General features: G+C 33.2%; 1 protein-coding gene across 2 annotated transcripts in view; it reads left to right on the top strand.

Moving 5' to 3' along the window:
• Positions 1-13970, top strand: part of CERT1 (ceramide transporter 1) — a 94676-nt gene that overhangs the window by 44350 nt on the left and 36356 nt on the right. For both annotated transcript variants that reach the window (XM_081053211.1, XM_081053210.1), the window contains 3 exons: positions 4064-4171; positions 5010-5148; positions 10146-10229. In XM_081053211.1, the coding sequence (XP_080909337.1) occupies positions 4064-4171; positions 5010-5148; positions 10146-10229 (331 nt within the window). The remainder of the gene's footprint in view (positions 1-4063; positions 4172-5009; positions 5149-10145; positions 10230-13970) is intronic.

A 13970-nucleotide genomic window follows, 5' to 3' on the forward strand; every position in this document is an offset into this window, starting at 1 on the left:
AATTCTGTCTTACTAATTTTAGGTAAAATTTGGTGTTTTCAAAATACTCTATCAGTGTTTAAATCTTGCATGAAGCAGGAAATTGAGAGGGTAGATTCATTTGGTTTTAAACTTCGAATTGTTTGGTAAATAAAATTTGCTTTCAATATAACATTTTGATTGTAAATTTTGGGGTCATTTGTATTTAAATGGGCCATTGAGATTAATTTCTTTAGAAATGAATGACATATAGGTATCTAAGTTAATTTCTGAAGTACATTATATGTTTAACCTGTTACAGATAGAGTCTTCTTATTTTTTATTCCATCCTTATATATTTAAATCTAATGAAAAACTTCACTAAACTAGTACAATTAAAATGTCAAAACACTACACTTAGAAAGTTAGCACTATTGTCAAAAATAATAAGAAACTACCATCAATAAAACAAAAAGGGATCCTACTGAATGGGAAAAGATATTTGCCAATGACATATCCGATAAGGGGTTAATATCACAAATTTATTAAAAAAACTCACTCAACTCAACTCCAAAAAAACCAAACAACCCATAAAAAAATGGGCAGAGGACATGAAGAGACATTTTTCTAAAAAGGATATACAGATGGCAAACAGACATATGAAAAAAATGCTCAACCTCACTAACCATCAGAGAAATGTAAATAAAAACCACAATGAGCTATCACCTCACCCCAGTCAAAATGGCTATCATCAATAAATCAACAAACAAGTGCTGGCACGGATGTGGAGAAAAGGGAACCTTTGTGCACTGTTGGTGGGGTTGCAGATTGGTGCAGCCACTATGGAAAACAGTATGAAGGTATCTCAAACATCTGAAAATGGAACTACCTTGTGATCCAGCATTTCCACTCCTAGGTATCTATCCGGAGAAATCCAAAAAAAATTATGCACCCCTATGTTTATTGCAGCACTATACACAATAGCCAAGACATGGGAACAACCGAAATGCCCATCAGTAGACGACTGGATTAAGAAACTGGAACATTTATACAATGGAATATTACTCAGTCATAACGAAGAATGAAATCATTTACAACAATATGGATGGACCTAGAGAACATTATGTTAAGTGAAATAACCAAGGCAGAGAAAGACAAATACCATATGATCTCACCTATTTGTTGAACCCAAAGAAGAGAATAAGTGAATGAACTAATCAGAAACAGTTTTGGAGACATAGAGGAAAAACTGAGGGTTGCTAGATGGGGGGGTTGGGGATAAAGAAGAAGATGAGGGGATTAGAAAACAGTCGGTAACCACAAGATGGCCACGGGGGTTATGAAAGTTAATTTGGAGAACGTAATCAATAATGTTGTAAAGATTTTGGAGGGTATCCGATGGACATGTGTCCCATTTGGGAAACCACCTCAGGGATGATGTAGATGCCTGATCACTGCACTGTCCACCTGAAGCTGAAGCTGAACAATAAATGAATGTCAACTACAAATTTATGTATCTATATACACACACACATATATATGTGTGTGTGTGTGTGTATATATGTATGTATATAGTTACAAGAAGCGGAGTACAGCATTAGGAATAGAGACAGTGAAATGTAAGGCTGTGTGCGATGTCAGAGGGACAGCGGATGGGGGAGGGGGTTGACACAGTGTGAGGGATATAAATGATAAACGTCTAAGTATTACTTTGTCTTGTGCACCTGAAACTAATAAATTAAAAAAGAAATAAAATAAAAATAATAAGAAACTAAAGCTATTTTAGGTAAAGAACGTAGCTCAATATGTTTGTTCCAGGACATTATTTGATAGAAAGTCTTATTTCTTATAAATTATATGATAGTTGTAATTAGAATTCTCTTTTGGTGGGATTCTCTTATATTGAAACAAGCTTACCTTTTTCTACATGTATCTACTTTGTTGAGATACAATTTAACATTCTTAAAATGTATCTCTTTTGATTGGACAGTTGAGTTTTGACAATTACACCGTGCTTCACAGTTTTTTTTTGTAGTCAGTGCCCCTGCTGCACCCTGGTCTGCTTTATTTTGTCATAGAATAGTTTTGCCTTTTTAAAAATTAAAAACATCAATTTTCTTGAGGTGTAATTTACATGCAATAAAGTACATGGCTTTACCCTTTCATTAATAGTTTTCCTGGTACCGGATGCTGTGGATGCCTGGTCATGGCATTGTACACCAGAGGCTGGACATTAATGAACACCAACTATAATTTTATGTGTATAATGTGATGGCTCGGTGTGAGGTCGGGGTGGTGGTGGTTGGGGGGAGGGGGGTTCACGGTGTGAGGGATGTAAAAATAAAATAAAATAAAATAAAACTAAAAAGAAATAAAAAAATAAAAATAAATAAAAAAATAAAAAAATAGTTTTCCTGGTACCAAAATACTTATTTTGCATCATCACCAAGATACTGCTTTGCTTTGAGATGTGGAGTGGTGTATAGTGGTGTAAGTCTTAGAGAAGAGCTTTGATTCCATATAAAGTTTACATTTAACTGGTTAGTAAATTCACAGTTAAGATATTGCAATACCTTTTATAGATAGAGTATTTTATAACCAACATTATTAAAGTATGCAATTTCACTTTAACTATTTGTTGACCTGTATATACTGGAAGTTTGAATTTTAAGAGACTGCTTGTTTTCACATGGATGAATTTCTAGTGTCTGCCTAAAGATACTCATTTCTTTTTCATGAGTTGTTTTGCTACTTTGGTTATGGGTTCCTTCTCCTCCTTCCACCTACTAATTTTCTCCTCCTCTCCCTTTTTCTTGGAATATTAAACTTAAGTTAAGTGAAGTGATACTGAACTGGAAAAATGTTCTGAACTAGTGTTTACATAAAAATAATAGCAAAATTTTATTTATTAATTAAATCAGTATAAAAGCTTGATATTCTTGTACCTAAAAGAATATTGTCCAATGAGAATAATACATGGGTAAACCAATTTCTATATAGGAAATATAATGGATTTTCTGGAACCAGAGCATAGAAAATGTAAAATGTCAGTGGAAATATTTTCTGCAATACGTTGTACTTAACTTTAACGATTCTTAATCTTGAAAATCAAGTAACCTAAAACAACTTCTAATTGCTGCTACTAGGAGTGATACCAAAAATTATTAAATGTTATTTTAGCATTTAAGTTTAATGACTAGGACTAAAATTATGCACAGTGCTTTAAAAATAATAACAGTAGAAAGTAATCAGAGATCCAGACACTTGAGCCGGTCTCAGGTACTTAGAAGTTGTTTTTTTCAAATATTCAATTCCTTTGTCTATTTTATTGGTACTGCATTTGTCTTAGGGAGGGTGGAATATAAAATTGATGCTCTGATGAGTACCAACTGCATTAAAATTAGACAAAAGTATTATTACACTGCTAAGTCTACTTATACCCTGTAATCCAACAGTTCCGTTTTTTTCCATGGCGTGATTACTTAACACACTGGCAAAATTGAGAACTGTTTTTGTGACATGAACCGTCGAGGTGGCTACAAAAATTAAAATGATAGTCTTCTCCAGAAGGTCCAAGTCCAGTAGTAATTATAAAATGTAAATATAATAATTGAGTGATAAATGCCATAATCATGGCATGTTAAAAATGATTGAGAATACAGGCACAAATTGCCTAGTATAATAGGAAAGGCTTAATTGAGACAATTGTAAGTGATAGTATTGGAAATAGTATTACAAAGAAATAGTACAGGAAGTTTTCCTCTTACTACTTTTTTTGCCCTTGTTCTATCTAACTTTTATAACAACCTTATTATTTGATAGGAAAACTTTTTGTTTTCTCAAGTTTTTTCTCCAGTTTTATTGAGATGTACTTAACATATAATGTACTTAAGGTAATAAATATATATGTATATGTACATAATGAATATATATATATATATATATATATATATATATATATATATATATATATATATATATATAAAATGAAATGATTACAACAATAAGTTTAGTTAATGTCCATCATCTCACATAGGTTTTTTCTTATGATGATTAGGTATTTTTTTATTTAATTTTTTTTCATGTAGTTTACTTTTCTTTTTAGACTGAATCTGGTTATGGATCTGAGTCCAGCTTGCGTCGACATGGCTCAATGGTGTCACTGGTATCTGGAGCAAGTGGCTATTCTGCAACATCCACTTCTTCATTCAAGGTTTGTGGTTGGGAATGCTTTAAGTTAAGGCAACGTAAGTTAAATTTAATACAGAATGTTGTGAACAGAACTTATTTGATAGTTTTTTTGGAAGAGCTTTTCTACAATGTAACTTATTTGAAGTTGTCACAGAATAGTTTTTTAAGAGGTGAAATGCATGACTCATACATATAGAAAATTAACACATCAAAGATTTTATTTCATTCATTAATAGATAAGATGTAAAGAAAAAAATTGGTTCAAAGGAGAACCTGAAGAATGCTGAAATGCTTTTGCTAATATATACAAAAACTGGTCAGTATCCACAGATTAGTAACTAGCGTATCACGACTGGACCCAAGTTCATTTGCATATCTATGGGCAAGAATCATTTATATTACTCTGTTTTCTACTACTTAAAGAATTATAAAATAGCTCAAATAAAATCAGATACTTCTATATGATTAGACAACACCCTCTCCTAAAGGTTTCTAGATGCTAGATGTTCCATAGATGACTCTCACCATTCTTTTGTAAGGATACCCAGTAATGTTTTTACCCATTTCAAAGTCTTTCACAATTTTTCCCCACAATGTCAATAATTTGAAAATAGTAAATGTTATATTAGTGAATTGTCAGGCTTATTTGTTGTTCTCTTATTTCCTTTCGGCTTATCACTAGCCATGTTAAGTCAATTTTAACAGGAGTATTACATGAAGCTTGATCGCTCTCCCCATCGCCTGGCCCTCGTTAGTAAGATGTAGACCTTAAAAGCTGATGAAATATCCTAGGACTAAATAAGTTCAAGTTTTCTTAACTTAGATTACATCCCCCACCCACCCCTTTTTGTGTTTTGCAGAAAGGTCACAGTTTACGTGAGAAATTGGCTGAAATGGAAACCTTTAGAGATATCCTATGTAGACAAGTTGATACTCTGCAGAAGTTCTTTGATGCCTGTGCTGATGTTGTCTCCAAGGATGAACTTCAAAGGGATAAAGGTTAATTAGGCTATTACCACTATTTTTACTTGGAGAATGAATGGATTTAAAGCCTCTTGATCTTAAAGGGTAATGTCTTTAACTGATAAAGGTAATTATAGTCACTTTTGCTGCAAACCCCCAATGTAACAGATTTCAGTGTCCATATAACTGTGTACTTTAGTAACATCTTAATTAATCTGATCACTCATACCAGATTCCACTGACGATTTTTTAAATTATTTTTAAACTCTTTATTTTATTGAAAAATATAATATCTGTCATCTTGGTAATATGGGGCATTTTACATGGTTATGTCTAATAAATTTGCCCCATGATGAGTCTTAGAGACAAGCCTAGGTTTATGTTAAATTCTCCATTCTGGAATCAGTTGATTTCTTTCCCCCTCTGTCTTTTTCCTCTCCTCCCTTCTTTCTCTTTTCACCTTTCTCTCCTTTTCCATCACTCTCCCTTCCTCGGCCTTTCTTACATGGAAGAAGAAAATAATAGTAGAGCTACATATACATTTATAAATAGTTTTTAGTGATTTTTTTTTAAGAGAGATATCTTCAGTTAACTTACTTTTAGTGTGTTTTCAACTTTTCCTTTGTTACTGCTAAAGAGATTACTGATGTCAACATCTGTTCTTCAGTTTTTCTCTTACTTGCTCTGAAGGCAGAAATGAACTACTCACAGAATTATTACTAAATAGCACTAAGTTTATTCCTTGTGTTAACTAGGTTGCTTGATATTGTTTCATTTCTTGGTTTTATTAAGTGTATTTGATCTGAATTCAAATTCTTTCTGTCTTCTCTGTTCCCTTTTTCTGTGTTCTTTGAGACTAAGTTTTTTTTTTTATAACTCCGGTTTTTTATCTCCTTTATTTGCTTTTTAGTTACAACTCTTATTTTAGTGGCCACTTTAGGGTTTATAATATGCACATTTACCTTATCACAGTCTACCTTCAAGTAATAAACCACTTCAAGTAATATATCACAAATACTTTTCACTATCCCATTTGGATACTGTTTTCTGAAATCATTTCAAATAGTTCTTTCTCTGACCTCCATATTTCCCTCACTTGTATGTGCTGTCAGTACTCTACCGAATACTCGAAAGAACTTTCTATCAATCTCCAGGGTTCTCGCTCTATATAGCACTCTCCTCTTCAGTACTCTGCCTTTGTCTCTCTGGACTCTCAGCTCCATTTCTTCATTCAAGAGAGGACTGGACTCCTCCTGGGCTCCTCCTTACTCTACAGCTTGGAAACTCTACCAAGGCAATAAGTTGGACAATCATAGGGCTTCATTTGTTCCTAGACACTTGAGGATCACTTTGTTGCCTAATATCCAGTGTCTTGAAAAATCGTTTCATTTATCTTGTCCAGTTTTTAGTTTCATGCTACAGGGTAAATTCAGTTCTTTACTCCATCTTGGCCAGAAGAAGCCCACAGTCTTCTTAAAATTTAGACAAAATTTAACTAGTCTTGAAGTTCTTTATATTTGATACACTTTAAGTTTTTGATTCTTTAACACTTAATGTTTATTTCTCTAAAAATAAAAGCAGTTGAACTTCTATTTCTCCTTCATTTATTAAAAATGTATATAATAGTTCATCGGAATTCACACAGGATTGGTCCCAGCTGATACCATAATCTGCATAAGCTCAAATCCCTTATATAGAATGGTGTAGTATTTGCATGTAACATACATACATCTTCCCAAATGCTTTAAATCATCATCTCTAGATTACTTATAATACCTAATACAATATTAATGCTATGTAAATAGTTGTTATAATGTATTGTTTAGGGAGTAATGACAAGAAAAAAAGTCTGTACATATTTTGTACAGACACAACCATCATAGGCCTAACTTATGTAGTACATGTCAACAACATAACGTTGTTTTACTTTAATATTTTTAATTCACGGATAGTTGAATCCATGGATGAGGAACCCACAATACAGAGGGCTAACTGTAAATACCCTTTTTATCAAATTAAACAGGAAACATCAGCTTCATTTCCTTACAAATATCCCTTTAAACAAAAACAAGATATATACAGTTGGATTCCTTGTTTATTTTTAAATGGCCCATATCAATAGCATGTAGCATTTGAAGGACAGAAGTGATAATGGAAGAAGTAAAAATTGGGATGCAATTATAACCATGTTGTATAGAAAATTTGAGTAAGGATTTTAAATATTCATGTTTGAATAAATAACAGTGATAGACTAATGCACTAGTTTGCTAGGGCTGCCATCATGAAGTACCAAAGACTGGGTGGCTAAAACAACAAAAATGTATTTTCTCACAGTTCTGGAGGCCAAAAGTCAGATCAAGTTGTTGGCCCTCTGAGGGCCATGAGGGAAGGATCTGTTCTAGGCCTTTCTCCTTGGCTTATCGATGTCCTTCTTTCCCCTGTGTCTTTATATTGTCTTCTGAAAGTGTCTGTTTCCAAGTTTCTTCCTCTTATAAGGACACTGGTCCTGTTGGATTAGGGCCCACCCTAATGACCTCATTTTACTTGATTACCTCTTTGAAGAACCTGTCTACAAATATAGTCACATTCTGAAATACAGGGGAATTAGGATTTTGAATTATGAATTTGGTAAGTGAGGGACACAATTCAGCACATAACAATTTTTCTATAAATGCTGTTTTAAGAAATATTGATGTTTTAAGAATACATGCTGGATAAAGGTGAAGTAATGACACGGACCTTAGTTTTCTACTTTGACTGTAGATGAGAGTTGCTGACCTGAGTCTAAGGATCTCTATAGGTGCACTTTCATTAAGTTATCAAAACTAAGTCTGTGAAATATAGAATTTTAAGAATCACTGTTTTTCATTAAGAGTACCATTGAAATGATAATAGGAAACTCATTTTATTTTAGGTGATTATAAGGTTTTAGGTTTTCATATAAAATGTTTCATCAGAATTGTTAGTAAGGCAGTCTTAACCTGACCACCACTTCCACACATACTTCAGTAAGATTAATTAACCCTTTAAGATTTAGACACTCGGGGGTTACAGAAGTATAAGGTATTATCTTTAATCTAAACATACTGCTTGATTTTAAAACAGGACATATATACGACATTAAAGGAAAGGTTCTTCTAATCCTGCTCTTCTATTCATTGTCAGTTTGATGACTTGAAGCAGATTAACATTTCTCCATATCTGTTTCCTCAACTATAAAATGGATGTTATATCCAGCATATATGGTTGTGAGATTTAAATTAGAATATATGTTAGCACTGTGCTTATCAGTAAATACATACATACATACATGCACGTATACATATATAAAAGCTGCTATTATTAGTGTAGTTAATTTGCAGGGTTAAGGAAAGCAGGAATGTGCTAGATCCAGAGGTGGAATTCAGCATAATAGATGTGAGTGTTGGTGAGGGACACTGGTCTGATGGAGATGGAGGGTTTATATTAGCATAGTGGTTTCAGTCCATGTCATATTATCACTTAAAAGTGCTTCAGGGATGGACAAGAAGTACTTGGCTGGGACAGGAAGGGGGAAGGCCACTCTTTTAGCTAGAGCAGCTCTTGTTTTCATCAGTTTTACATACTGAGCATTGGGCTAAAAAGGTTGAAAATCCATATTTGGTGGTACTAGGCTATTGGATGGTTAGGGATATGAAAGTGAATCTTTAGTAATTCAAAGTAGATACTAATGAGATGAGTGAAGTGCAAACCTTTCTATATTTAAGAGCAGTTAATCTGAGTAATATTGAGTCAAGATTAGAATCTTGTCTGATTATGAATACTGATTTAAAAACAGAGGAGTGTGCTGTGTTAATGAATTTCTTAGAATTGACCATATTCGCAAATGATTGATGAGACAATGACGGTGCACAGAATCTGCGAATCTGATTAATCTTGGATGAAGTTGTGTGCAGAGGCTTCAAAATGGTTATTCGAGTCTGTAGGAATGATGGACTTAGAAAAGTGTCTGTCAGACATTGATATCAGTTAACTGGGTAGAAATGAATAGTAGGTGTTAGTAGATAATACTAGCTTATGATTTGAAAAAGTTGTTATAGATGAGTAGCAAAATTTTCAAGTGATGAAAAAATGAAATAGCCCAGTAATTAGAAAATGGCAGTACAGAATAAAGGTATTTTCCATGGTGATTCCTACCATTTAGTCAAGGAAGGGAATAAGGATTAGGAGTTGGCTTTGCATTCGTTGGAGAGACAGCTAAAGTAGATGATATGTTCTTTGTAGAGTCAAATTAGCCCTGAGGTAAAGAGATATAGGCAAAGTATGACATTTAGAATGAAGATTCATTCTGTAAAAAGGGAGTTCCTCAAAAGATAATAAAGTAAAGAAGCCATAAAAAAACTTGATAGAAAGCAGAGAATAAGGTTGGAGACTGAGGTTTAGAAATTTACATTATGAGTGGATAAACAGTGCAGAGGATTAAAGTATGTTAGGCAGTAGAAAAGGAGATGGTACACAGAACAGAGGTATGCAGAAAGAGAGAGCACAGGAGATTTCTTTTTTTCTGGAATTGGGTTAAAAGGGATGTCTAAACACAGACACACTGGGATTAATGAAAATTGATATCACATCTGTAGGCCATATTTTCCCTGCATATTCAGAAATGGTAAATTTCAGAACTCTCAGAAGCAATCTAAGGTATGCCCTACATGGAAATTATCCCCTACAGTCCTGTTCAGCCCTTCTAGGCCTCTGGTAGAATTATGAAATTGCCCCAACGTAGGTAGGAAGAGACAAGAAGACTAAAAGACAAAATAATTCATATCTTAATACCATACCTTACACAAATAAGAGTGGGTACAGTTTTTATAATAATGTATTAAAGACATCCTATAGCATATTTTTTGGGCATACCTTGATAACCTCTGAAAATACAAAGATGAATGAGATCTGTACTGACAGAATCCAGGGTATATTGATTCAGTTAAGCATAAGAATAAACTGCTAATTTCTATTTTCTTTCATCCTAACATCCTTAAATATATTTTATTTAGTGGTAGAAGATGATGAAGATGACTTTCCTACAACACGTTCTGATGGAGACTTTTTGCATAATACCAATGGCAATAAGGAAAAGTGTAAGTAGTACATTTCTGCTTCTAATTTTATTCGGCTGGATAAAATATGCTTTCTAAAGTTATGTAATAACTAACTATATAACAAGAATAATTATCTAATTGAGTAATTTTTAAAAAGCTGTCGAACTGCTGGAAATGGAATTTCTTCTGGAAAAGGCATGTAGGTAAAATACACATTCTGATGTTAAATAATAATGGTCGCTAATTATGTAACAAAGACTCATTCTAAATTCCAGACGTTGGCCTACTTATTTCAGCAGTAGTTATGAGAATCACTTTCTAGAACTGAAAAAGTTTATTTCTTAGGAAGGTAAACACTGTAACAGAACTCAACTGTTTCTTTAGAATATATTTCTTTCTGTTTAATGTTCTTTTTGCACTCCACTTGAAAAACAGTGTTGAAAAGTATGTTATATAAACAGTATTAAAGGAAAATTATTGAACTAACTCTAATTTCACAGCATGGTTGTTTATAGAGCAAGGAACAAAGCGGTTTGTTTCATATACCAGTTTATTATTTGTTGCTCTATTTAGAATGGCTAACTCATTAAATAAAATTGTGAATTGTTCATTAGAAACCTGTGATTTGTGACAAAATGGATGAACCTGAAGGACATGATGCTAAAAAAAAGAAGCTAAAGACAAATACTGCATGGCATCACTTGTATGTGGAATTTTAAAACAAAACCAAAAAATTAGAAACCTGTGATTAACAGTCAGTGCTTCTGGTTTGACATGTCCTAAGAAAAAGCTGGAGTGGATTCCTAAATTTTTTTAAATTTACAAATAAGCCTTTGTGGAAAAGATGCAATCCCCAGCTCCTTCTTCTTACTCTGTTTCCAGAATACCTATCAACCAGATATGTATTTTCTGGTACAGAATTAGAAGGTAAATCTGGAGACACTGAATGGACACAGAGAAAGAAGACATATAAATAGAGGTTTTCAAGGGTCCACCATGAAAGAGCTGTCTTACTACCAGATCATCCTTTGAAGTCCACTAGTTTAAAAGCCCTGCTGGTATACACGGTATTTCCAGTACCTAACTCTTGAAGGTGAATAGTTAGCCAGATATCCAGACATTTGAGGAAAGCCTCTAACATCTCTTTTTTGAAGAGAGACTCGAAACCAAGCATTGCAATACAGGGTTGTTACTGTCATTTAGAAAAATATCCTACACAAGATGCCTCCATAATTTTTTAAATCATGAGTCATGTTTTAAGTACACTTGTGGAATTCACTGTCTAAAAAATTCCTTTCTTAGTGTTGATAGAAATTAACTCTTGTTAATCACCATAGATGGAAAGTAACTTCCTATGTCTAACCTCTAGAAATAAGTTAGTCAGAATTATTGTATATAACCTGGTAATGTAAGCAGAACATGTAGTCTTTAAATCTGGTACAACTTGTGTTTAGGTAGTCTGTGATTAGAGTGTGTCACTCATCTCTCAAATACTGACAGGGTCTTAGTGCTAGATCTTAGTGGCATCTTCAAAAAATTGTAGTGAGTCTCACCACTAGGGCTTTCATTAAAATTAGGTTTACATCACATACTGTGATAGTGAGTATGTTAAAGTTTTAAAAATTTAGAACTAGCTTGCCAACGTGCTACTAAACAGTAACTATGATAAGAATAGGGTTGGGGTGGGGGTAGTGAAGACTACTAGAGCAAGAATAAAACTTCCAGAGATTCTAAGCTGAGAAAAAAGGCAATTAAAGTAATTTGAAGATTAGATCAGAGGAGACATTTTTGAAGGAGAAAATACCTTTCTTAGTTAAAAACTTCAAAAGTTATAGATCATGGTAAAAGAACTGTTTACCTCAAGCTTCTGTGAACAAAGTCCTTATTTACCTCTAATGTAAATTTTCTTCTGTTATTATATTTTATACCATTTAAATTTGTATTTCTAGAGAAAGAAGGGGAGATTTTATGGTGATAAAAGGGTCAATCCATCCAAAAGCTATAATAATTACATATATAGTTGCATGTAACACAGAGTCTCAAAGTACGTCAAGCAAAAACTAACAAATTGGAGAGAAAAAAAGACAATGAAAATTCAATAGTAATAATTTGAGACTTCAATACTCAACTTTCAGTAATGGATAGAATAAAAAGATAACAAGGAAATAAAATACTTGAATAGTATAAACAAATAGACCTAGTAGACATCTACATAACACTCCACCCAACGATATGTATTTTTCTCAGTTGCACATGAAATTGTCTTCAGGATAGACCTTATGCTTGGCCATAAAACAAGCTTTGATTAATTTAAAAGTGCTGAAATCATACAAAATATGTCCTCCAACCACAATGGACTGAAATTAGAAATCAATAACAGATTTGCGAAATTCACAAATATGTAGAAATTAACACACTCATAGATAACCGGTGGCTCAAAGAAGAAATCACAAAGGAAATTAGAAAATACTGTGAGGTGAATGAAAGCAGAAATACAATACACCAAAATTTATGGGCTGCAGCTAAAGCAATACTTAGAGGGAAATTTGCAGCTAGATACCTTTATTATAAAATAAAGAATCAAAAAGCAATACAGAAAATCAATGAAATTACAAGTTGGTTCTTTGAAAAGATCAAACTGATAAACTTTTCACTAAATGATCAAGAAAAGAAACAGGAGACTCAAATTACTAAAATCAGAAATGAAAGGAAGGACATTACTACTGACTTTATAGAAACCAAAAGGGTTATAGGGGAATGCTATGAACAAATGGATGCCACCAAATTTGATAACTTAGACGAAATGGGTGAAAGTCCTAAAACTATTGAAACTGATTCAAGAAGACATAATAAGTACAGTTAGTAATAAAGAAAAGCCCAGGTTCAGATGGCTTCGCGGGTGAATTCTACCAAACATTTAAAGACGAATTAATACCAGTCCTTCACAAATTCTTTCCAGAAATAGCATAGGAGGCAAGTTTTACCTTGATACCAAAAACAGACAAAGATATCACAAGAAAAGAAAACTACAGTTCAGTATCTCTTATGAATATGCATACAGATCCTTAATAAAGTACTGGCAAACTGAATCTAGCAACATATAAAAAGGATTCTACACTATGACCAGTTGGGATTTATCCCAGAATGCAAGGTTAGTTTAACATTCGAAAATCAATTAATGTAATAATCATATCAAAAGAATACAGGTCAAAACAGTTATCTCGGTAGATGCTGAAGATGATCTGACAGAATCTAATGCCCTTTCATGACAAGACCTAGGAATGGACACCCTGACAAAAAGTATCAATGAAAACCCACAGTTAACATCACACTTAATGGTAGAAGATTGAATGCTTCCCCCCTAAGGTCAGGAACAAGACAAGCATGTCCATTCCTGCCAACTGTTCGTATACTAGCAATGAATAATGTGAAAATAAAATTAAGTAACCAATTTTAGTTATAGTGGCATCGGTGGTTAAGTACTTATGAATAAATTTAATGAAAGAAGCTCAAATTTTATACTCTGAAGACTATAAAGCATTATGAAAATATTAAAGAAGACCTAAGTAAACATAAAGATATCCTATGTTCATGGATGGGAAGACTGAATATTATTAAGAATTCAGCATTCCCCAAATTGACCTATATAGATTCAGTGCAGTCCTAACCAACCAAAATCCCAGGTAGGTTTTTTGCAGACATGGACAAGCTGATCCTTAAACTCACATGGAAATGCAGATGACCCAGAATACCTTAAAATGGTCTTGAAAAAAAACAAAG

Source organism: Rhinolophus hipposideros (genome assembly GCF_964194185.1).
Source record: "Rhinolophus hipposideros genome assembly, chromosome: 7".
In the NCBI taxonomy this organism is placed as follows: domain Eukaryota; kingdom Metazoa; phylum Chordata; class Mammalia; order Chiroptera; family Rhinolophidae; genus Rhinolophus; species Rhinolophus hipposideros.